Source organism: Thamnophis elegans, chromosome Z (assembly GCF_009769535.1).
Source record: "Thamnophis elegans isolate rThaEle1 chromosome Z, rThaEle1.pri, whole genome shotgun sequence".
In the NCBI taxonomy this organism is placed as follows: domain Eukaryota; kingdom Metazoa; phylum Chordata; class Lepidosauria; order Squamata; family Colubridae; genus Thamnophis; species Thamnophis elegans.
In genome coordinates, this window is record NC_045558.1 from 104499306 (window position 1) to 104526329 (window position 27024).

The following is a 27024-nucleotide window of genomic DNA, read 5'->3' on the forward strand; positions in this document are numbered from 1 at the left end:
AATGGCTAATTCGCTTTGTGCTATTCTTATTCTGGCCTCAACTCTAGGGAAACAGAATACCCTGCGATGCCAAATAGAGACTGCATCATTTTTTCCTCCTCCTCGCTGTTGGACCTTTTCACTCGCTTCCAGAAAGCAGAAGGAAATCTGCGACCCCTTCTCTCTTTCTCTTTTCTAATAAAGGTGGATTAGTGTCTTTGACTGCGCCCTGGGTGTACTTCTGACCCGCTACATTCCTCCTTAAGAGACGGGGGCAGGAGAGGCTCGCTGACCTAAATATAGACGGATCATGGTAACGGAGGGCGTAGAGCAGACGGGGGTATGTACGCGTATGTAGATATATATACTCGTGTGTGTGTGTGTGTGTGTGTGTGTGTGATATACTCGTGTGTGTGTGCGTGCGTGAGAGAGAGAGAGAGAGAGATCGCGCGCGCAGCTGCAACAACTGTAGTTGTCAGCGCGAAGAAGTCGAACTGTTTTACTCTAATAGGTTTTGGATTAGCTTAGCAACCCTTTTTCTCCAACTATTTAGATGCACGTCATTACTGTAGGTTTTTTTTTTAAGGATAAAAGACAAAGCACGAGCAGCCGTTCATTCTGCGGAGTTTGCCTTTAATATTTTTAATGTCACCTCCAAAGATTTTCACTCCCAGCCGGTCGTTTTTTTTTTTTTTTTGGTTTTTTTTTAAACGATGTTCAATCCGCTTAAGGGTCCCTGTTACAGATTTCAAGGGATTTCCTGCTCAAACTGGCAAAAAGCCCCATTTTCAGCAACTGGATCTACAGGTTGCTTTATAACTCCATTACTTCCTCTTTTTTTTTTTAAAAAAAAAATGTACTTTATAACTGACTAACTAAACATCATGTTTAATTCTGTAAACTGTCATGCTCAGTGATCACGGAACTGCAGCTGGAGCAGAATGGTGAATACATATTGGATTGGGTGACAGATCTCCAATCACAAAATGTAGGTCTGTGTCTGTAGGTTTTAGGGTGTTTTTTTTTTAATCCGGAGGCTGGCTTGTTGCCAAGTTCCATTGTCTGAACTAAAGGACTATATGACTTCTGAGATGATTATAAGATTCAAATCTATCCTTATGGAAAGCAGGGGCAGCTTTCCTAGTAGGACAGGCTATATTCATTTTGCAAGAAGTCTTAAAATAATGTCCCGTATTATTCAAGCATGCTTAGTTTAAGACATCAGACTAAAACCAGTTCTTGCAGGTATCTTGTTTTGATCTCTCAGAGTTGTTCCACATTTTTTCAGGTCTCATATTATGCTTGAAATATATTTATAATCCCTTTATTCAAGGTAAATGCTTGTTCAGAACATCTTAATATTGTTAGAGACTTGATCTGAGTGAGAGAATGGAAGGCATACTAAAACCCAATTCTTCTAAACCCAATTCTTTTGAGTAAGAAGCTCTTCTCTGAATGTTATTTGTGAGGACAGTAGTTACCACAGCTATTTTTTCCCCCCTACATGACTTGCATAAGTGAAGAACTCTTTGGAGACGCACCCACAATTTGTGTACATTTCAGCACCCAAATGAGTCATTTCTACAGAAGGTCTGGTGGGGAAAGAACAAAAGCAATCTAATGATGAAAATAGTTGCCTGACCTTTCATTGTCTTAACCTGTCTAAGATAGACAGTCCCCCCTCCTCCTTCACTGAATCATTTAAGGCCTGTGTTCGGGATCCTTTGCAGAATATCTCCTTTACAACCAGTTGCTTAAATCTTCTGGAGTCGTATGCCAAACATCTTGAATTGATATGGAGAAAGAATACCTATGGAGATTGCCAGTCATCCAGTTCATGGATATCCCAAAGCTGATTTTTCAAAAGGCAACTGGACTTTCTTTGTTTTTCCTTTAAGGTGTTTCGCTTCTCATCTAAGAAGCTTTTTCAGTTCTGACTGAAAAACACCTTTTGGATGGGCCCAAGAACCTAATTCTTCTAAATCTGCAGCATGATACATTTTGTTAAGGGATTAAAAGACTGTCTTTTGTAAAGCATCATTATCATCATCATCATCAACAACAACGGATGATTATTATTTAAGGAGGGTTAGAAAGTATAGTACTGGTGCATATACGGAAACAGGAATTTCAGATTCTCTTGCTAGGAATGAGAAAGGATGAATTTTGCCATTTCCAGAAAAAAAAACCCAGAAACTGTTATATGAAGATATGGCCCACTCAGAATCACTGAAAAGATTAAAGATGTAGTCAAGAATTGTTTTAGGACAAGCTGGAATATATCACGTCTGATACCGGTATATCTACAAATTTGTGGAAGAATAAAATCCCATTTTAAGAATGAAGGTCCCTAGGGCATCATGACAGAAAAATGACAGAATTTGAAATGCTTACTTAAAACTCATGCCATGTGCTAAGGTTCATATAAAATTCCTACATAGCTGTGACATAGAAATGGAACATATAAATAACTTCATGATAAAATGGATGCAAAGGTTTAAAAGAACAGCTATGGCAGAACTACGGGGAGAATTACAAATCAAATCCATAAAATTTACTCCAAGCTGTGACCTAAAAGAAAATTAGTACCAAACATTTTACAGATGATATACTGTATAGTTCTGTGAATAATGTTCAGGATGCATAAATCTTATACTAATGAATGTTGGAAATGGTATGAAAGAGAAGGAACATTTTATCACATGTGGTAAATGCTTAACTCCCACTTCCGCAAAAGTACTAGAAAGATATATACATAGTATATCCAAATCTTATAGTACAATGCAGAAAAATTTGGAAATTAAGTTTGAAATAAATTCACAACTTATTTTACTAAGAATTATGCCATAATGCAACAGTAACAAATATAATTTCCTGATATACATGCTCACAGCAGTGAGAATACATTTTGCTCAACATTAGAAGACAGTTATAATACTTTTGGTATCTGATTGAGAACGTACCTTGAAATATATACAGCAATAGCAAAATTAACAGTATATATTCAGATGTTTAACCAAATTCAAGAAAGAATGGTTTCCATATATACAATACTACAAACACTACACCGAATGCAGTGGTGGGTTGCAGGTGGTGCGCCCCAGTACGGCATACCAGAGCATGGCTGGAGCACTGGATACCATTCCAGTTCAGTGCTCTGGAGAGCCCGCTTGCCCACCGGAGCTCCTTACTGTGTTTTAAAGCTGTTGGCGCTTCCGCGCACGCGCATGTCACATACAGTGCCTGCAAATGTTGTCTCTGTAATGAGAAAGACGAGACAGTCGACCACTTGATCAGTAGGTGCAGCAAAATTTCATAAACTGACTACCTACAACGCCATGACTGCGCTGCTAAGATCATTCACTGGAAATTGTGCCAAAAGTTTGGATTTGAGTACAGCAAAAACCACTGGGAACATCAGGTTCAGAAGGTTTTAGAGAATGAAAAAGGCAAGATCTTGTGGGACTTCAGAATCCAGACTGACAGGCACTTGGCCCACAACACATCTGACATAACAATAGTTGAAAAGAAAAAAGTATGGTTCATTGACATTGCAATACCTGGAGATGCACGAATTGAAGATAAACAGCAAGAAAAAATCACAAAGTACCGGGACTTGCAAATTGAAGTGGAGTGACTGTGGAAAAAGAAATCATGTGTTGTCCTGATTGTAATTGGAGCCCTTGGAGCAATATCTAAAGAGCTACATCGCTATATGGAAAATTTAAATTTATCAGACTTGAACATTCTGATTCTACAAAAAACCACCCTACTTGGAACAGCTTATATCCTCCGACGTTACCTTAACAGTTCCTAGATCCTTGGTTAGGAGTCGAGCTGTTGAGCTACAAACCAGCCCCAAAGGCTGTGAATCTCACGCAATAATAATAATAATGAAAATTTAAATTTATCAGATAAATGGTGCAAAGACAGTCAAGAAAAGTGAAGAACTGGAGTGTATCTGGACCAGATGTGATACATGGCTTCTGGTTAAAGGCACTTACAAGTGTGCACAAAAGATTGACAGCCCAAATGCACCAGATCACCAAAGATTAACCATGCAATAATAGGAAATTCTAAATTTATCGCACTTGAACATTCTGATTCTACAAAAAAAAACCCACTTGGAACAGCTTATATCCTCCGACGTTAACAGTTCCTAGGTCCTTGGTTAGAACTCGAGCTGTTGAGCTAGCAACCAGCCCCAAAGACTGTGAAATTCACCAAAGATTAACCACTAATAATAATAATAATAATAATACAGCCTCAACATTTTACTTTTGCATATTTAATACATACTAGTCATTTCTATAATAATAAACCTATCTAACTAGCAAATCCCAAAGTCATGGTTACATTTTCATCTGCCTATTTCCAAGTAGAAAATAAATTGGATGCATTCTTTTTTTTCTCAAGAAAAGATTAAACTGCTTCAATAAAGTAGTTGATTTGGTCATTTTTGCTAGTTCTACCAGTTTATCCAGACATTCTTCCAATATGGGAATTAATGTATCTTTCAATTTTTGCACATAGAGCAATTCTCACTGCCGTCAACATAAATAACAACAAAGTCCCATTTTGTTCAAGTTGTCCCTTGTCCATTAAACCTAAAAAAAGGTGTTGGCTTGGTTTTTATTTTTTATTTATTTTATTTTTTATATATTCATTTATTTACATATTTATATAAAATAAATATATTTATTTTGAGACTGCTCTGTATTAAAAGATGAATCTTACCCCGTACATCTTTGCATTGTCACAGGTCCATCAAAAATGGACTTATTCTTTTTTTACATTTCCAATATACATTTGAAATACCTTTATATATTATTATATATATTCTTTTACAATATCAGGTGTTAAATATCAATGGTACATTTTATTTTATTTTATAAAAGTTTTTGGGGGATTATATTCAATATAAATTTTAGATTGTTCATCCATATGTTTTCCAACTGTTCAAACATTGTCTTCAAAATTCTTTCACTCTCCAAATTCATTCTCCAAATTCAGTTTCAGGAACAATTTATAAAGCTTCACAATAACATGTGAATCATTACCACAAAATATAATTTCAAATTCATTTTTTTATAAAATCATAAATTTTTGTGTATGGTAGTTTGAATCAATAATAGACATGTCCTTCTGACCTTAACTCTTCTTTGGACTTGAAAGGAGGTTCTCCTTGATTAAAAAATATTATTTGACCATCAGCCCAGTGATTTGGCCTCGTCATAATTTCTTTTCTAACAGAAACTTCCTGAGGTCACACCCAAAGAGGTACCTTCATAGAGAACCATTTTACATTTATTCCAGGCCCCTAGGATGACAAGCCTAACAAAAGTATTCTTAAAATCAACATTCGTTTTAACCTTGTCACACAGCATAAGAAGGCATGCCATCCAAATCTTAGTTCATGGCCTTTAAGTCAAGTAGTCCCTTGTTTTAGAGAGTTACTGACTCTTTCAAATCTGGTAAGTCTAAACTTCCTCTTTAGCATCTTGCAATAGTTTGCATCTAACCTTGGGAGTTTTTTTTTCTTGCCGTATGAATTTACAAATGTCCTTTTGCCATTATTTAAATAGAATGTCAGTGGTCAATATCAGGAAATTCAGAAATAAAAACAGTATCTTTGGCAAGATATTTATTTTAATTATAGAGATTCTACCTAATAGGAAGAAATATTGACTTACAGTTTGCTTTCTATAAGCATATATATATAGTCTTAAAGTTACCAAGATTGGAGACCCCTGCCATATAGATAGATAGATATAGATATAGATATAGATATAGATATAGATATAGATATAGATATAGATATAGATATAGATATAGATATAGATATAGATATAGATATAGATATAGATATAGATATAGATATAGATATAGATAGATAGATTTATTTATCAGCACAAATATAACAAATACGTGTGTGTGTGTGTATGTGTGTGTGTGTGTGTGTGTGTGTATGTATTTAGTGTCACAACCCCTGGTATGCCCAAATATGGGAGGAAGTCTACTGCTTCCATTCTCTGTCTATCGGCTCGTCACAAGAGACCATCCAGACAGAAACCCAATATTTTTACTGTTGCCTTTGTTACATTTGTGTTGTATTTGTGCTGATAAATACAATTATTGGGTTTCTGTCTGGATGGTCTCTTGTGACGAGCCAATAGACAGAGAATGGAAGCAGTAGACGTCTTCCCATATTTGGGCATACCAGGGGTTGTGACACTAAATACATACCTATTTCCCTGGCTCAGCTGATAAGGGAGGAGAACCTTGTGGCTTAGTGGTTAACACATCTGCCTAATATGTAATACAGCCCAGGTTCGAATCCCAGTAAGGGTATGGTTAGCTGATGAGAGCTAAATAGCTTGAAATAGATCTATACTAGTCTCCCTTTATTTATTTATCAGTACAAATACAACACACACACACACACACACACACACACACACATAACATACATACATACATACATACATACATACATACATACATACATACATATATGGCAGGGGTCTCCAATCTTGGTAACTTTAAGACTTGTGGACTTCAGCTGCCAGAATGCCTCAGCCAGCAAAGCTTTCTGGGAGTTGAAGTCCACAAGTCTTAAAGTTGCCAAGGTTGGAGAGTCCTGCTATAGGCATAAAAAACTGATAAAGGTAGCATAGGGAAATTAGAAACCAAATAGCTTAATATTTTTTCTTCTATTTTTTTTTATATGCATAAACAACAATATGTAACAATATAGTGGAGACTTTAGTATTAACTGTTAAACTTAAGATAGAAAGCTTTATTAAATAATAAGTAATGTATTTTGCAGTTGTTTATCAATGCCACATCCAACTTTAGAAATCTCATGCTTAACAATATTAAAATTCTGACTTCACCTTTCCTTTTTTTTCTTTCTTTAACATTGCTAAACAGCAGTGTTTATAATCCCCAATCAACATTGTTGAAATGCCACTGGAAATATAATGTACTGTTATCTTTATAATACAATAAAACAGGGTGAGGGGAAGCCTTACATTTTTTCTCCTTTTCTCTTTAAAAAAATATATCCTTTTGCTGGCCTCAACAGGAGGAAGTGAATATATTACGTGCAAAGTGGAAGTACTTTTTTCACACTTTCTGGGCAAATCTAACACAAAGGAAAGCTTTGGCAGAGACAAGATTTTTCTCCAAGCTATTTATTGTCTCTCCAATAATTTTCCTCACTGTAAGCCGAGATGATGGAGATGCATTTCAGGAGCAAATATTTGGGAACTTTGAAGATTAATATTTGGTACAAACATTGGCTTTTTAAACGGTAAGTATTATGAGTGTTGAGTATGTATGCATGATATACAGGCAATCCTCAACTTACAACAATTCATTTAGTGATTGCTCAAAGTTACATTGGCACTGAAAAATTTACATGACCATTTTTCACACTTGCAACCATTATAACATCCCTATGGTCACGTGATTAAAATTCATATGTTTGGCAACTGACTCATATTTATGACAGTTGCTATGTCCCAGGGTCATGTGAGCACCTTTTGAGACCTTGTTACAAGCAAAGTCAATGGAGAAGCCAGATTCATTTAACAATTGTGTTACTAACTTAACAACTGCAGTGATTCACTAAACAACTGTGACATGAAAAGTTGTAAAATGGACCCAAATTCACTTAACAAACTTTTCACTTAGTAACAAAAATTTGGGGCTCAATTGTGATTGTAAGTCTAGGACTACTTGTATATATATATATGATGTCACATTCTTTAATTTTTATTTTAATATAAAATAAAAGTATGGTTTTATTTATACGGAATATTCATGTCCTAGCATTCAGATCTTTAGTTATATTAAAGCATGCGTATGCTTCATTGGTACTGCTAATAATTTCAGGAAAGTGGGTATAATTAAATAAAAATACAGATTGACAACTAGGCAAGTCCTTATTTATTGATTAAAAGATATGTTGGCATCTTCAGATCTAGTGACTAGATTCATGCGACATGCTTAATCCAAATTAACAACTATATTAATTAGCATTATAAACCTCACAAAGGCAAGACAAAGGATACGAATTATATAGAACTGTATAGTTTGCATGAGGATTCAATAATGATATTATGGTGAATATATTATGACATAAGCTTTATAGAACTAAACCAAACTAACTAAAATGAATGATTAGTCTCTAGTCCTCCATAGCTAATGCAATAGCACACTGGTTGGGTTTTGCATAAGATAAGTTTTTGGGATACAAATAAAAACAAATAAGAAAAATAAATAGGTTTAATTTTTAAAAGGTAGAGGATGCTGATAGAGCCACTGTAGTGTAATCTACTATCAGTCATGGAAGCTCCAAGACTGACTTCGGGCTGCTGCCGTACTCCTAGCCAACTGCCAGTGGAGAGCAGTGATGAAGATGCTGGACCCAGAACAGGGAGACCCAGCCTCTAATTCATCTCCAGCTAAAGAACCTCCTTGGGTGATTTTGGACCAGACACTCTCTTTCAACCTGGTCTTTCTCAGAAGGTTGTTGTGGGGAAAAAAGGGGCAGGGGATGCTTTATAGGCAGCCTTGAGCTCCTGATCAAAGGCTGGGTTTCAATCTAAGGAATATGTGTCTTGCAGCTCATTCTATTGTAGCCCAGTGTGAGAGTTACATAGAGGATACAGTATTTATTATTTGTTAGACTGATTAGTTGCCTTTCCTCCAGAGCTCAAGGCCACCCGTGTGGCACTGAATAATGCTTTAAGAAGAACATTGGAGTCGTGAAAAGAGTTGAGTTACTGTACAAGCAACATTTTTCTTTTATTTAGGGTTTTTCTCTCCTTCCTTCTCTTCCCTTATATAAAAATCAATAAATGCTGATTTCCAGATTCCTCTGTGCCAAGGGGGCAAGGAGAGGCAGAGGTTAGGTGTTCCACTGTTTTACTCTCTCAACCTACATTTTTCACTGTTAGACAATTCAACTTCTATGCTATTTTAACCTTGTGAAAAACTGAGAAGGGGCTTAAAGTTAAAACCCTGACAATACTGCTGGCTGAACAGACTAATACAAGCCTGATGGGCCTGGAGTAGTGATGGTCATGGATGAAATCCACTTACCTTTGCTACCAGTTCAGTAGCAATGTGAGTTCATGTGTACTCCATGCATGTGCAGGACCTTCTGTGCATGCGCAGAGTGTCAAAATGACATCTGGGAGAGTGGGCAGAGCCTGCTACTGAGCGTATGCGAGTAAGCAAACAGCGAGGTAAGCAAACAGAGAGGGGGTGGGGAAATCCGCTCTGTCACGTGATTTAGATTAACTGGAAAGCAGGAAATCCTGCTTTCTAGCTAATATAAATCATGCAGCACAGCTGATTGTCGAAAAAACTGGTTTGCCTGAACCGGTAGCATTTTTTTTTACTACTGGTTCGGGCGAACAGCTGGCATTTTGCTACCAGTTCGGGTGAACCGGCCCGAACCGGTAGCATTTCACCCTGGTGGCAGTACATTTAACTTTAGGAGACTGCTTTAGGAGAGCACAGCAGAATGGCAGCAGATGAGGCCAGTAGTATCCAGAGTAAACTCTGATGTTGTCAAAAATGCCAGCTCACCACGCAGTTGTTGTATCTCACATCATGACACATGCACCATCATTTCTCTGTCTCCTTGTCAGAGTGGAGAGACATCATGGAGTTGATTTTTGTGGATAAAATTGATGCATGACCAGAAGGAATGGATGAGATTCCATCTGTATGACATGGTCAGTAAGACTATTCTTCTTCTACCTGCTATCAGTTACCTTGTCTCATCTCCAATGTAATACAGATGCTCCCAGAATTTCAGTTTCCAGGCAATATGATCATTAAGCAAGTCATAATGTGATCAGACTCTTTTACTATGGTCAGTAAGTTAATCACCACAGTTGTTAAATAAATCCAGCTTCTCCAATTGACTGCCTGGCGGAAAACTGTCTCGTAAGGTTGCAAATTATGATCATATAACCTCATGATATTGCAAATATCGTAAATGTGAGCCTAGTGCCCAGATTGCAATCATATGACCAAAGGGATGGTGCAATGGTTGTAACTTTGAGGATGTGTCCTAAGTCATTTTTTACAAGGCTTTTGTAACTTTGAAATATCATTAAATGATGATTTAAGAGTGATTTAAGTCTACTTCGGCCCTGGGCTGTGATTAGAAGGAAACAGTACTGTACTTAATAAATAAATGTTGAATACATATGTTCAAAGGACCAAAATCCAGCGATGGTACTAAGAAAAACAAACACACAAACAAACACTGACATACCTCAATTTTTAGTATCACAGATCCTTAGAAATGAACTCTTAGTTCAGCCTCCTGTCCAGAATGAAATCTAGACTGAATGCTTAGAATGTATTGAATTCCGCTGTTGCCATATGGCACTACTTTGCTTTTTATTAGACATTATAAATTACCCTTTTTCATGGGTCTTAATATGTCATACTTCTTCATCAATAGTGTAACACTATTTAATATCATCCTATCATTTAGTTCAGTTATATAGTTAATAATTATATTATACATCAATTTATTAACTTGTCATTACATTTTCCTTTACTTTAATATTTAGAATAGAATAGGACGGAACAGAATTCTTTATTGGCCAAGTGTGATTGGACACACAAGAAATTTGTTTTTATTGATTATGCTTTCAGTTTACATAAAGAAAAATAAAATGCATTCATCAAGAAGCATAAGGTACAACAATTAGTGATAGTCATAGGTTACTAATAAGCAATCAAATCGTACTAGGAAACACATAAAACAACATAAATTGTAAAGATACAAACAACATGGTTATAGTCATAAGTGGGAAGAGATAGGGATTAGGAAGGATGAGAAGAATAATAGTACTGTATATACTCGAGTATAAGCCTAGTTTTTCAGCCCACTTTTTGGGCTGAAAAAAGCCGCCTCGGCTTATACTCGAGTCAGTGAAAAATTTGCCCGAAATGGAGGAGAAAAAGGGGCGGGGCCATGCCGCTGGGTGACACTCGTGAATGGCCCAGTGCCCCTGTGAGTTTCCCCTCCCTCTGTGTCAGTTTGCCGCACAGCGCGCACCGCACCATCCCCCCTCCTCACGTTCTAATGTAATGCAGGGCTGTCTTACGATTCCCCTTCCTCCCACTCCTGCCGCTCTGCAACGATGTCCCACCTCCTCCTTGTTATGGCAAGCAGCCACATAGCGATGTCCCACCTCCTCTGGTACAGTGATCCAATGATAGGAATCACTGTGCCGTGTGTCATAGGAGGCGGGACATCGCTCCCGCGGCTGCACGGGACATCATCATCACAGCGGGACATCAGCATCATGAGGTGAGTGAAGTATTTCATTGAATACACCGCTAGTTTACTGTTTTTCTTTGAAATAAATATTCAAAAACATTATTGGTATCTATTTTTATTTTTGAAATTTACCGGTAGCTGCTGCATTTCCCACCCTAGGCTTATACTCGAGTCAATAACTTTTCCAGTTTTTGTGGTAAAATTAGGTGCCTCGGCTTATATTCGGGTCGGCCTATACTCGAGTATATACGGTAATACAATCTTAGTAAATAGTTTGACAGTATTGTGGGAATTAGTTGTTTAGAAAAATGATGGAATCCTTGTATCTAGTTGTTCTGGTGTGAAGTGCCCTATAGCCAGAGGTGGGATTCTGCCGGTTCGGACTGGTTTGGGCAAACCAGATGCTAATTTTACATCTGGTTTACTGAACTGGTAGTTGCAAGGACTGGCTGGCCCCGCCCCGCCCCACATCTCCCAGGAGTCTCCATGCATCCCATTTTGGATGCCAGGTAAATGCAGGGCCTGTGCGGAGGTTCTGGGAAGGCTAAAACAGGCCTCCCAGAAGTTCTGGAAGTCTGGAAATGGGTCCATTTCCAGCTTCCAGAAGGCCTCCAGAGCCTGGGGTGGGGAGGATCTTCTCGCGCTCCCGGAGGCTCGAGGAAAGGCTCTGGAGCCTAGGAAGGGCAAAAACGCCCCTCGCCATGGTGCAAGAGGCTGAGTAGGCCAAACCCACCATAGCTATGCCCACCCAGCAACCCGGAAGAGAACCAGTTGCTAAAATTTTTGAATCTCACCACTGCCTATAGTGTCATTTTTAGGGTAGAAGTTGAAACAATTTATGTCATTTGAACTTTCCTGTAGCTGGTGATTGGAGCTGCTGGCTGGAAGGGAGGAAGCAGAGAGAAAAAGAGGAGTAAGTAGTGTCCAGCGCGCCTAACAGTGCGCGAATCATATGTTGATAAACCAAAATAGTAATAATACATTCTGGATTAGTGTGCTTGAAATTGTGATTTTATTCATTTAAAAATGACCGGTTTAGTTCAATATAATAGCTGTCTTGCACCTGTCTTTCGCAGTACTCTTTTCAAATTTGGATACTGTCCCCTTTGTAAATAAACTACTAGTCTACATAGACAGATTATCTATCTAGAAACTCTAATCTGTGCTCTCCAAGCAGAAATTAGGTGTCCAATTTGGCCATTCCACTCTACGGAGATGCCATGCTATCAGCCCCGCCCCCCCTGCAAAGATCCCGCTGATAGAACCTAGAAACTTGAAGGTCTCTAGTGTTCATACTATCTTGTCTTGTATTTTAAGAGGTGATAGTAATAGCAATAGCAGTAGACTTATATACCGCTTCATAGGGCTTTCAGCCCTCTCTAAGCGGTTTACAGAGAGTCAGCATATTGCCCCCAACAATCCGGGTCCTCATTTTACCCACCTCGGAAGGATGGAAGGCTGAGTCAACCCTGAGCCGGTGAGATTTGAACCGCTGAACTGCTGATCTAGCAGTAGCCTGCAGTGCTGCATTTAACCACTGCGCCACCTCGGCTCTTAGTATAGTATAGGAGGGTTTCTCCCAAAATTAGTTCCCTATGTTATTAATATTATTCTCAGAGATTTTGTTCTAGTCTTCTTCTTCCCCACCCCCACCCCCAGAAATAATACTATTTGGTTACATTGTATAATATTATTTGGTTATTGAATTTCCCATTTTCTGGGTTTGAGGTTTTGAATTACTTTACACAGCATAGTAAGCCCCCCTACTCCACCCTACGCCTCTCCCAACATTGATGAACATAACCACATTTAGCACCTTGTTAGACGTCCTAACATAATATGTATGTCATCTGAATGCTGCACTGCTTCTCTGTATTATCTTACCTACGCTATTGAAATGCAAGCATATTTTGGAGTGAAGGACAAATTTATGCTTAACAATTTGACTAGCTGCTTCTCTTCGGAGTATCTATTCCTGGAATAGGTTGATGCTGCCTCCTTGTGGCAGTTATGGGGCCTAAAACATGCCCCCCAGTTGGTATACATTATCTTAACCTTTGTTGGCGACAATACACATACACTGCCTCCCCCATTTCCACACCAACCTGCCCCTGTCAATCAAGGTTTTCCACTTGCAAGATGGCAGGACAGTGCTTAACTGGGAGCTGTTTCCTCGCAGGCAAGTTTGTTCCGAGTTTTCTTCTGTATATGGGAGTATAGAAATGTGCAGCACCCTGGGTGTGCTTGTGCGTTCTCTGTATGGCTCAACTCTGTCCTTCTGTGTGAAGGTGCAGCTTTGAACAGGGGCTGTTTATAAGGCTTCAAGAAGCCATAAGGAAAGATTGTAGAAGGAAGCTACCATGAAAGTTGTTTCAAACTTGCTGAATACCACTCAAGAAAATTCACATATGAATTTTCTTGTCTTTTGTACCTTCCCAATTTCTCAGGAATTGTATACATTGTCAAAATTTCACGGAGATCATGTTTTATCTGCTTTCTCACGGCCTCTATCAGGCACCTTCTAATTTTAGTGAGCTGCAGTTCCTTTTGTGGTTTGGAGCAGAGATGGTTGGTTCCCTGTTTGCTGAAGAAAATAGAGGAACAAAGCATGAGTGGTGGCATTTATTAGGGGCCCAAAATCCAATGGGTGTAATGTGCTTTTGAGTTATATAGAGCTCTTGTCAAAATAGGAAAAAAAATATTTTAATAAGATATGGAGCCAAAATTCAGGAAAATATCTTTGCTAGGAAAAAAGAAATAGAAACAAGGGTTTATTTATTTTATTTTTTTAAAAAGCAGGGCCCATTATTTCTGGATGCTTTATTTTTAGCAATGAATAGGAGATCTGAACTTGATCCAAGTATTTATTTATTTGTTTGCCTAGGTTTATTTATTTGTTTGCTTAGGTTTAGACGCCACTGCATTCCAAGCGACTCTGCACGGCTCATACTAAAAATCAATGGCAATGAAATGGAAAGAAAATAACTTAAAACTGGTGTAAAGAAAATAAAACACCATTTCTTTCTATATCTTTTTTCTATTTTTCTCTCTCTTCCACTTTTACATTTTCTTTGATTTTTTAAATTTTCTTTTTTATTGCTTTACTTATTGTTTTGCATTAGTTTTTTATCTTCTTTTATAACACTTTCATAAAATTATTAAAAAGAGTGAGAAAAAAAGTAAAGATGTCCCTGTGAATTTTACTCCTTTAGTTGTTACTGACTATATGGGGCAGTTTTCATCTCGGTTTCAAGGCCATTAAGCCAGCGCTGTCTGAAGACATTTCCACAGTCAAGTGGCCAACGTGACATCATGCTGTTACCTTCCCACCAAAGTGGTACCCATTTATGTACTTGCACTTGAATGCTTCCGAAACTGTTAGTTTGGCAGAAGCTGGAACAAGGATGGGTGCTCACCTGAACATGTGATGCTCGGGTTTTGAATCTGGACTATCAGCTTTCTAGCCAATAAGCCCAGCATCTTAACCACTGAGCTACCACAGAGAGGGAGAAAGAGGGGGGAGGGATGGGAACAACCAACAACTCATCTGCAGGACCAGGAAAAAGACACAGTTTGCTGTGACAAAGAAGACAACTTCCATGGTCCCACAAAATGACTTTTTGATTTAAAAAGTCCTGGAGTACATCCACTTTGCCTGATCTTACTGGGCAGTCAGAGGTAATTGGTTCCTCAATAATGATGCAGTGTGTATATGCGCATGTGTGTTTGTAGTTAAGTTCTTCCCTGCCCTGTTTCATTACACTGAATTTCCCTACTTCACCACTACACCAAACTGGGGGTCTTTTCTGTCATAATAAAATGGGGAAAATAAATGCATGACATCTTTAAAGACCAACAGATTTATTTTACTTTAAATTGTCTTCATATTTTTAGAATTCATACCTAAATGTGCGCATATTCTTGTCTGTCTATGCATCATCCAAATCAATCTATTACAGCATGAAGATTCATTGAAAGTTGTGGGATATATTTTATAGTACTGGTGCAGTATGAGTTGATAGATTTTTTTTCAACTTCCCAATTTACAATAGATCTGAGAAAGAGTCACCATCTCAAAAGTCACCTAACTGGCTTAAAGGAAGTCTATGCTTAAAGGTAGTCTAACTCTCCCCTATCCAGCACCTGAACCACTACATCGCATTGGTTCCCACACAGATGCCTACATCTACACACACACACACACACACACACTGTGCCAAACTTATTTAAAAGTAGGTTCCATATATCACAAAATTAAATCTTTATGTGTCCTTAGCTCTCAGTAAGAAAAGAACTGCTTTATTAAAATCCTACATTGCTTGCACTAACAATGAAGATTGATTCCTCCTCCTTCCCCTGGATAATTTCCCTTTCATTAGAACCAAGAGGAGAGGAATTTGACATTTTTGATTCTCTGTACATTTCCTGCCCAGTCAGGAAGAATAGGGACCGGGACAGTTTTGAATCCAGCAGAGTCAAATTTCTGATTTGGCTATAATACACTTCCTGATATATTCTCCTCCTTCTGACATTCTCCTTATTCTGATAGCATCGCATGAGATTAATATGGATCTCTATTAATGAATGGGAATGAGGAAATTATAAAGAATTGCTGGGAAGATTCAAAGAAGAAATAATATTTTCATCTGTCCTCTTGGGGGCGCCAGGGGCTTTATTGGTGTACACAAGATATTCAGAGAATGGGAAAAGGAACTTCTTACTCAATAGGCGTTTAAGATTTCCGTATCAGGAACTTCTTGAATCTTGCCGATGTGAGAAAATAATATATTCTAAGGTAAAAAGATCTAATTATGTCTGGAAATAAATCAAGCAGAGGTGGGAAAAGTCTGAAACATTAACATTGTTTAAATATCACAACAATCACAAGAAAATTGAAGCTAGAAAGCAGATAGAACATCAAACATCAAAAGCACATAAAGTAAAAAAGAGAGAGAAATTCAGTTTGGTTGGACTTCTGCACATATAGAAGTTGGGTTTCAATCAGTGGTGGGATTCAGCCAGTTCGAGCGAGTTCGGCCGAACCAGTTCTTGAATTGCTAGCTGCCTCTCCCCCTTTTTGCCCAGCCCCTTCCAGCAGTTCACCCCCCCCATGCCCTGTTTTGGCTCCCAGGTAAGTGCAGGAAGGCCTATTAGGCGCAAAAAGGGGTGTGGGGAAGAGTGTGATGCACTCCCCTGCAGCCCGTTTTTGCTCCCAGGAGCCTACAGGGAGGCCTGCTATAGGCCCAAAATGGCCCGTTTTTGCAGGAGGCCAAGTTCTACCTGCCACACCCCCTAGCCACGCCCACCATGGCTACGTCCACCCAGCCACTCATTAGGGCAGAGAACCGGTTGTTAAATTATTGGAATCCCACCAGTGGTTTCAATATATAAACTCTATCTTATTTACATGAAAGCAATGACTAGTGGACTTTGAAGAAGCAGGATGGAAAAAATATTGACTCCTTTGAACGAAGATTACTGAGAATTTGGTAGACAGCTGTAAAATCAAACAAATAGATCATCAAATAAATTAAAGTTCAAGGAATGTTATAATTTATCTAAATTTAGTTTAATAAAAGGGGAGTTAAAGTACAAGAGGGAGGTAGGATGCTATAGTTAGCTAGCTTATGTTAGTGTATGATTGTTAAATGTTTATACCCTGTATTTTGCTCTGGGAAGTTGGGGGGGAGGGAGGGTTGGAGGGGGGGGAGTGAAGGGGAAATATTTGTAAAATTTATTAAAACTTTTCAATAATAAAAATAAATCAAAGTTCTCACTCAAGGGACAAATTTCCAAATTAAAATTATTATACTTCTGAACCATTATGCAATGACCTAGCTCTGTGGAGAAGATTATAATACAGGGAAAGCTGGAAGGAAGATGAAGAAGAGGGCAGCCAGCAGCAAACTGAATAAAGTCAATTTACAATGGTGATGGGGGCTCCATTGGAAGCCTTGAAAAACCAAGTTAGGAGCAGATAATCAATATTTATATTCTGTTCAGTACCAAGATTTCTCATCCACTCCAAAACAAATCGGAATCACAATTAAAGAAGCCAACCCAAAATGCACATGAAGACCTATGACAAGATTGGGAAGCTTCCCCATTCCTTCTGAAACAGTATTAAATGCAGATTTAGCCTGTACCAGTGTTTCTCAGTCTGGGTAAGGTTAAGATGTGTAGACTTCAATTCTCAGAATTCCTTTAAAAGGAAACATGTGTAAATATCTCTGTGTACTAATATTACAAATCTTCACCTCAATTTCTCTGAATAAATATTTATCAAATTTTATTACAACCAGAGTCCAAAATCCTGTCAGACCCAGAAAAATATACCTAATTCAACAGAAAAAGTAGCAGGTTTTGATACTACACCTTAATACTGGAAAAATCAAATTCATTCCTTACGTGGTATGAATAACTCTGTTTAAATGGGGCAGAGTATCCTCCCCTGAATGTGACAATGGGACTGTCCAGCACACACTGCTTCACATAGTAACTAGCTGGTATCTTACAAGGAGGAAAAAGAGACTTTCTCCAATTAAGAAATACCACAATTGGAAAAATGCCCTAGATATTAACATAAAGAACGTTTTTTTATTTACACAAACTAACAAATTTTAAAATATAGTTTATAACAATATACGACTTCTTGAATTTCTTATGCCTTACAAATTGGTCACACAACTCCACTGTATATATATCATATTATTATGGGTTCCTTCTGTATATCCTTACTATTGCTACTATTGCATATATTTCATGTTATATGCTAAATAAATAAATAAATAAGTGCAAAATCTCATTTAAAGTTTGCATTTCCAATCCTGCTTACATTATGATAATATTTTATAGTGTGATTTTGTAACTGTAATTATCCAAAAAGTTAAATCGATGAGAAAACCAACTAATGGAGCCTATAAATAACCTACAGAAATCTATTAACTAAAAAAAAAAAAAACAATCACGAGAAGAACATCATCATTACGATGAAAATGGCTTAATGCAATTTAAAAGGAATTAAACCCAAGGAAATTTTATGTATTATCTGTGTTTAAAGCACATTCTGTGTTACAGTTTAATCTATTTCCAGGCCACATGATTTCAAATTATTGTTTCATTTTTAGCCGGAGTACAAATGTGCAGTTTTTCCAGATATGCAAAAATCTTGCTTCAGCTGGATATACAGATAGTCCTTTTCATTTAGCGACTGTTTGAAGTTAAAATGACATTGAAAAAAGTAAGACTATTTTTCACACAACCTTTGCAGCATCTCCATGGTCAGGTGATCAAAATTCATATGCTTGGCAGCTGACTCATATTTATGACGGTTGGCAATATTCCAGGGTCATGTCATCACTTTTTGTGACTTTCTGACAAGCAAAGTCAATGGGGAAGCCAGATTCACTTAACAGTCATGTTACTAAATTAACAGCTGCAGTGATTCATTTAACAATTATGCCAAGAAAGGTCATAAATTCACTTAACGACTGTCTCGCTTACCAATGGAAATTTTGGGCTCAGCTGTAGTTATAAGTTGAGGGCTGTAAGTTTTGCTGAAGCTCAGTCTACTGAAAGTAAGGAGCCCAAGAGATAAAATAAATATTGTATTTGTACCAAAAGAGATTTTATTTCTAAACTGCTACTTTCTCTACTTGCTCCTAGGGGTTATTTTCATTGGGGGTTTGGCAGCCAGTCTTCCTATTCTCAATCTCCATGCAGTGGTTGGAGTGATTTTCATCCATGAGCTGGACAGAGAGGACTTTAAGGATACTTTCCCCTTCTCTATGGAGGACAATGGTAAGCAATTCAAACATGCTCTTTTTGTTTTGTTTGCCCTTTTGTGAGTTTTGCCATAATAATTTATCATTATTATTGTTGCTATCATTCATGCACATGAATGCACACATCTTCTGTCATCTGCCTATTTACCCACCTATCTACCTCTTTCTCTCTCACTCCCATGCATACACACAAGTAAAAGTAATCTTCTATATTGCCTTCCCGCCTGCCTGCCTGCAAGATAAGAGCATCAGTCGCTACCCAGCTGTTCCTAATGTGATCAAATTACAAAGCTGGTTGCAATGGGACAGAACTTTTATACTGCCGTCCGAACTGAGCCATTCTCATTGTTTCTAAGGTCTTATTTTTCCTGGAGCTCAAACCAAAAAAGTGTAACTTTTGAGAGATCAGAAACTAAATTTTTTTCTCAAATTTATTTTTTCTTTTATTATAGGTTGCTAATAATTATATATTATCAAGGTAAAAGTGGTATTTATACTATATTAACTAGAAATTGTTAACATTATGACTTAGATAATAAGGAAACAATTACATCAGTATTAAATATAGTTTTTGAAATGTTAATGAATGTAAGGTTGCTTGAGTTGTACATTTAATATAATTCAATTTCTTAATCTTAGATTGATAACAGAATGAAGTAATTTTGGGATGTCTGATGGGTTTTAAAAGTAGAATGAGAATAGTTTGCTTACTATACTGTTTAAAAAATAACTCTGAAAAACCAACCTACTAAGCAGCCATTTTGCTGCCAGATTTTAGCAGTAGAATCTCAGTTACAATGAGATGCAGAGGGTCTTCATGATTTAAAGCAGTGTTTCTGAAACTTGGCAACTTTAAGCTGTGTGGACTTTAACATCCAGAATTCTCAGTATACTTTCTAGGGAATTCTCAAGGTTAAAGTCCACACAACTTAAAAGTTGCAAAATCTGGAAAAAAAACCCCACTAATTTAGAGCTCTATTGTAAGAAGCAGGAGAATACTTTGTGTCACTAGATTAATGCAAAATAAAAGAATGTTTTGATAAAATTTCCAAAAATTAGTAGCCTGTTGAAAATGTAATGTCTTCTGTTTTCTGCCAGTCATTCTAGGGGGGAAAAAATCCCATGACTGATAATAGAATGGGGAAAGCATTCTACTAATGTTGCCTTAATAATTCTAGTCCTATTCTTGATTCTATATTTATAGAATTTTTTATTGACTAAGTGTGATTGAACACACAAGGAATTTGTGCATAACCACTCAGTGTACATAAAAATACATTCATTGAACTGGGCCAAACCAGGAGGATTTCACCCCTGGGTATCTGATGTGATTTTGCCTAGCTTTACCTGCTGCTCCCTGTTTGTTATGAAGCTTATGGTTTACAAGTGTGGTCAGGTACAGCTAACTGATTTAGTTTAGTTAGAAGAATATCTGGAATGTTGGTATTGAATGCTGAGGTGAAATCTATAAAGGACCTTGCATAGGTCTTGGGAGATTCAAGATGTTGTAGGATGTATTGCAGAGCCATATTAACAGCAGCATCTGTGTAGGGGGGGCTAACAGTGGGTCCATGATGGTTTTCAGGTGGGCCAGCACTAACCTTTCAAAGATATTCTTAACTACAGATGTTAGAGCAACTGGTCTGAAATCATTCAGTTCCTTGATGAAAGGTTTGTTTGGCACTGGGAGGATAGTAGAGCATTTGAAGCAAGAAAGAACATAGCAAATCTCTAGTGATTTATTAAAGATGCAGGTGATAATGGGGGCCAGGACAAGCTTTTAAGCAAGAAGGAGTTGTCTGGGCCTGGTTTCCTGGCTTTTGGCTGTAAAATAGACCTTGCACATCATTTTCTGTAATCTCCAGAGATGGGGGGGGGGCGCAATGGAATGGGGTCAGTTGTAGAAGACTGGGCTATTGTTAGTGTGCCTGGGATGGGGATTGTGGAGATATAAAAAAACAATTATGTAGTTAGTTGTTAATGGAGTCTGCTGCTAGTACCATAATATTAGCCTTTTAAAGAAAATTCTGCCCATTTTAAATTAAAATTGTTTAGGTGAAAAAACAAATCTTCATTTTGTACAAGTATTGTATCATTTGAGTTTGGAACTTCACAATAGCATCTTCTTTATTGTGGGAGAAAACCACATTTAACTTAGACTGCATTTAAAATATTTCAGAAGAAACTCCGTTTGACCCTCCCATCACTTTCCATGCTAATCTTCTGCATCACCCTGATCTGCCTCGCTGGATACGCTACATTCAACGTACCCCTTTTGACACAGGATACCTTTATGGATCTCCCACAGAAAAGGACATCGGCAAACAGACAATTGAGGTTTCGTGTGTCTGCTTTTCAGAATGTTATATTTGTTTGCCTGCGTCTCAAGTGAAGCTTTCTCAACATTGCATTTTATTACCTTTTATAGCAGGAGCTTAAAAACTTTATAACTGCATTCTGTGAAAGGTTTTGGGGGCCATAATCCAGTTTAGCTTAAGCTTCAGCAGATGTATTTAGTTGAATGTATCTGGGCCTGGAAGCTCAATGAAGCTGCGGCTGGGCACCACTAGGACGGAAATCTGCTTCATAGGACTGAGAAAGAGCGATTGACTCAATAGAATAGAATAGAATTCTTTATTGGCCTAGTGTGATTGGACAGACAAGGAATTTGTCTTTGGTACATAAGCTCTCGGTGTACATAAAAGAAAAGATACATTCGTTACGAATCATAAGGTACAATAAATAATAGTCACAGGATACAAATAAGCAAGCAAATGATACTAGGAAACAGTCAATATAAATTGTAAGGAAACAAGCAACAAAGTTACAGTCATACAGTCATAAGTGGATGGGTGATAGGAACGATGAGAAGATTAATAGTAATAATAATGCAGACTTAGTAAATAGTTTGACAGTGTTGAGGGAATTATTCATTTAGCAGAGTGATGGTGTTCAGGAAAAAACTCTTCTTGTGTCTAGTTGTCTTGGTGCGCAGTGCTCTATAGAGTCCTTTTGAGGGTAGGAGGTGAAACAATTTCTGTCCAGAATGTGATGGGTCTGTAAATATTTTCACAGCCCTCTTTTTGACTTGTGAAGTTTACAGGTCCTCAAAGGAAGGCAGGATGGTAGTTGTTTGATTGGGTAAAGGAGGCACAGTAAGCTTCAGTAAACAACAGGGTCCACCGGAACAGAGGACCTTGGTGGAAACATCTTGCAGTCTGTCAGCAGGGGGGCGGGGATATCTAACAGTAGTAACTGTTTTTTCTGCAGTTCTAATTATCCTCTGAAGTCTGTGTCTGTCTTGTTGGGTTGCAGAACCAAACCAGACAAGATCTTCCATCTGGCTTCATGCATAGTATGCATAGCTTCCTATTTTCTAGCCAGATGCCTTGACCACTCCATCAAATGGTCTCTCAACCATCAGTTATAATACAGGAATATTTCGGTATAATGGACTTCTCTGAATCTGGAAAGAGAATGATAGTTTCCAAAATATCACAAGGCTAAAACAGCTACATATGCCTTCCATATCAGGGAGGTAAATAGCTATTCTAGCTATTTCAGAGGCAATCAGCAAGATCAAAAAATATCCGTCTTAATGAGCTTACTGATGAAAATCATGCCAATGTATATATATACAAGGAGTCCTCAACTGCAATTAAGCCCATAATTTTATTGCTAAGCAAAACAATTGTTAAGTAAGTTTTGTCAGATTTTACCATCTTTCTTGCCAGAGTTGTGAATTGAATTACTACACTTGTTAAGTTGGTAACATGGTTGTTACATTCATCGAGCTTCCCCATTGACTCTGCTTGTCAGAAGATTGCACAAGGTGATCACATGACCCCGGGACACTGTGACCACCATAAATATCAGTCAGTCGCCAACAGAGGTGGGGGGGTCACATACTGCAATAACCAGTTCGTCCAGCACCAGAAATTTGAGTGTGCGCCTTCCGCGGATCCATGTGGCGTCAAAAAGCATGGAATTTCTCGCAGATGCCTTCTGCACATGTGTGCAACATCAAAAACACAGTGATATAGGATGGGATTGTGCCTGGGCAGGGAGGGTTCTAGGCCTCAACTACCGGTCCACTTGAACTGGTCCGAACCGGCAGCAGCCCATCCCTGGTTGCTAAGCACATGAATTTGTGTGAAAAATGGTCATAAGTCACTTTTTTCAGTGTTGCTTTAAGTTCAAATGGTCACTAAATAAACTATTGTAATTTGAGGATTACCTGTTATATCTGTTTTCAAGATTTGGTAACCTATTTTTTTTAAAAATAAATCTGGTTAATAAGATGTGAGAATCTAACCTTCTTGGTTGCAAGCATTGTAAGGTTTGGCTTTCTGATTCTGAAATGTTTGCTATTACTGCGAAGCCTCATCTCAGATTTCCAAATCGATAGAAGAAAGATTTGCCTTCCGGCATTTGTGTTATTTGGCTTTAGCAACTGTATTTTTTAGAAAATGAGGAGGAAGTAGGGGCAAAATTCAGCAGGTTCTGACATGTTCTGGAGAAACAGTAGCGGAAATTCAGAGATACAGCAAATACCACCTCTGGCTGGCTCCAGAGTAATATGGGAATGGAGATTTTGCAGAATCCTTCTCCCAGGAGTGGGGAGGGAATGGGGATTTTGCAGTATCCTTTCCCTGCCAGGCCCACAGAACTGTAAAATAATTTGAATGTCACTACTGGGAGTAAGAATTTTCTTTCTTTTCAGGCAATAGATAAATAGATATACAAAAAGAGAGAGAACTAACACCCATACAGTAACCCTGTAACCTGTTGATTCTCTGTTGTAGGTGATGGCCTATAACAGATATACATTTGAGACTGTGAGGCAAACAATGGAAATACGCATTTCATTATCTCCAGGTAAATGGCTCATACGTAATAAAAAATATCTGATAGCTTTAACATAGAAGTGGTCTTTGATTAACTTGGCTTCTAACTTCTAGCTTTAAGTTATGGAAAAATCCCTTAGTTAACATTACAATATTAATGTCTCTTTGAAAGAAGGCAGGTTGTCTTCTTGCTTAAAGCTGGCAATGTTCAACCTTTTTCTTAAGCAACATGCTGTGAATCCCTCAGCAATGGGTAGTTCTCACTTGCCTTTCCCTATCTCCCATTTTTCTGTCCTTTACCTAAAGATGGAGATACGCCGTACCAAGCCGACTTCCTTGTGAAGAACTGGGATGTTGAGGAAATGCTTCCAAAAGAAGCCCAAGACCTTTTCCAAGAAGCTGTAGATAGAATGTGGGAGCAAGAAGGCTTGACTGTCATTAATATTACCTCAGCCTTAGACCGGGGGGGCCGTGTACCTTTGCCAATTGAAAACAGGAAAGAAGGGTAAGAAACGTGACCCTGGAAATGACAATCAAAGCACAGTTGCTAAAGTTTTGAGTATCAATTGCTCAAGAAACCGAGGTAAGATTATAGCAGAATTAAGATATTTGATTGGAAGGACTTAATTTACTTCATTTTGTAGACTTCTATCTATGTTTTCCGGCAAGAATTTACAGTCTGAAGCATCGGCACCACCTATATGCTCTCTCTCAAAAACCTTGCGTTTAGCCTCTGGAGCCCTTCTAAATTTTCCCATTGAATTCTAATCATTGAGGTGCTGAATTTATTAAATATAATTGAGTAATCCAACTATGAATAAATTAAATTTTATTGCAATTACATTTAATTCAAGTATAGTTTCTTTCTGCCCTGACTCTGCCCAATTCTTCATCCTGGTCTTATCTATTTATTGAGATATGGTCCTCAGTATATCACTCAGTGGCCAAGATTGGATTTTTTAAGTTTTTTTTTTAAAAAGGATGCACACTTCCAGGTCTGTAATCATTAATATGTTCTATGTTTGTCTCATAGGGTTTATGTTAAACTGGGGTCCAAGGATCCATTCACTACATGCTTAACAGAGGCAAAGTCACCTGACAATCTTTACCGATGCAGATTGGAGCAACAGCCTATCATTACCTGTTATGATCACTTCAGTCCTCAATTCCAAGTTGATTGGTGCAACCTTACTTTGGTGAGAGGATGTGGGAGAAAGTTGTGCATTGGAGGGAGAGGGAAAGCAATTAAGGTATCCTGGGATTTAAAGTGTTACCCCTCTTCTCATTTTTCTTTCTTATATTCCTCAGATAGATCTTACAACTATGAATGACACGAAAATGGTGCTAGTTTATGGAGATGGTGTGCTTGAAGAAGGGACTGAATTTAATCCTCCTGATGATGCTCCTGATAGGATATTTTTCAGTGATTTCTTACTTACTTTCCTTCTTCCATTCCTCTTGGGCTTTCTTATCTTTCTACTCTTGGCCTACATCATGTGCTGTAGACGAGAAGGCGTGTAAGTTGGGCATGCATCCACTAGAGGATGTTATCTGACTTTATTAACATACTTGGGTACATATAAAGTAAATAAGAATGCAAAATACAGAATGACTCAGAGTCTCTCCCTCCTTCCCTCCCTCCCTCCCTCCCTCCCTCCCCCTCTCCCTCCCTCCCTCCCTCACTCCCTTCTCCCCTCTCCTTTCTTTTATAAGTATGTTGAGTCACTCAGTGGTGGTCTTTAAGAACTACTCTCATGTGTGGATGAAGGTGCAAGCAACTTGGTTCACACGTGTAAATTTCAAACTAACCACATTAATTGTATCCTGCCTCCAATATAGTATTTTGCCCAGGCTGCTTGCTTTCTCTCAGGAACAAACAGATAAGGTCCCATGGACCTTGGGAAGTGTGGGAGGTGGTGGTGTCAGTATTAGGTCTCTTGCAGCTGTTCAAGAACTCAGGGTCAATTCTCCACTTGAATCCCCCTCCTTGCCTGGCTGGAAGCTTTCTACAAGAGATCAAATAAAATCTATCCTATTGAATTGTTCTTTCTGGGGTTTGGGCTGCAACGGTTCATGGAAAGGACCTTGAAAAGCAGGAAGAGCTACAGACTGGAGAACCAGTTCAGTAAAAGATATCTCAGCCCAGAGAAGGGGGTGGGTGGTGGGACACATTTCAGAAGAGACTTTCTGAAGAATAAAAGTAAAGGAGGGGGGGAGAAGTAGTAATGGCACCTGGAGTTTGCATGTATATGTGTGTTTAAAAAATGCAGACAGACACTGTGATTGCACAATTGAAGTCCCACTCTATTTCCCCCAAACCCTCCCTCCCTCCCTCCCCCCCTCCCTTCCTTCCTTCCTTCCTTCCTTCCTTCCTTCCTTCCTCCCTCCCTCTCCCTCCCTCTCTCCCTCCCTCCCTCTCTCCCTCCCTCCCTCCCTCTCTCCATCTTCTTTCTTTTATAAGTATGTTGGTTTGCATTCAGCGGTGGGATTCACTTATCTTCCCTACCAGTTCGCAAATGGAAGCACCTGTGCATGTGCTTTGCTTGCACGCACCGCATCTGCGCATGCGCTCCACTTCCTGTGCATATTCAGTGCTTGTGCATTACGTTGGGGGGGAGGGGGCTCACGCAACTTCCACTACTGGTTCGCCTGAACCAGAGAGAACCAGATGCATACCACCTCTGGTTGTTTTTCAGGAAGAAGGTAAGTCTCTCCATTTGATACCACTCTGCAACTATCAAGATATATAATCCAGCCTAATAATATTTCCCAGGAGCACAAATCAGAAATTTAAAATCATAGTACAGGTAGTCCTTGACTTCCAATAATTAATCTAGTGATTGTTCGAAACTATAATGGCACTGAAAAAAGTGACTCAGTGACATGGTTTTCACACTTATGACCATTGCAGCATCCCCATGGTCATGTGATCAAAATGACCATTGGTGTGTGCCAAGGCCATGTGATTATCTTTTGTAAGCTTCTGACGAGCAAAATCAGTGGGGAAGCCACATTCACTTGTTACTAACTTAACAACTGCAATGATTCACTTAACAACTCTGGCAGAAAGATTGTAAAATGGAGCAAAAATTCA

At 38.4% G+C, this 27024-nt stretch overlaps 1 protein-coding gene across 1 annotated transcript in view; it reads left to right on the plus strand.

The window, feature by feature from the left end:
- Positions 1-9214: 9214 nt before the first annotated feature.
- The window catches only part of SGCA (sarcoglycan alpha), a 32817-nt gene continuing 15007 nt past the window's right edge, over positions 9215-27024 (plus strand). The window contains exons 1-7 of the mRNA XM_032235943.1: positions 9215-9236; positions 18965-19099; positions 21263-21420; positions 23889-23961; positions 24237-24435; positions 24964-25126; positions 25239-25447. Coding sequence (XP_032091834.1) covers positions 9215-9236; positions 18965-19099; positions 21263-21420; positions 23889-23961; positions 24237-24435; positions 24964-25126; positions 25239-25447 — 959 coding nt within the window. The remainder of the gene's footprint in view (positions 9237-18964; positions 19100-21262; positions 21421-23888; positions 23962-24236; positions 24436-24963; positions 25127-25238; positions 25448-27024) is intronic.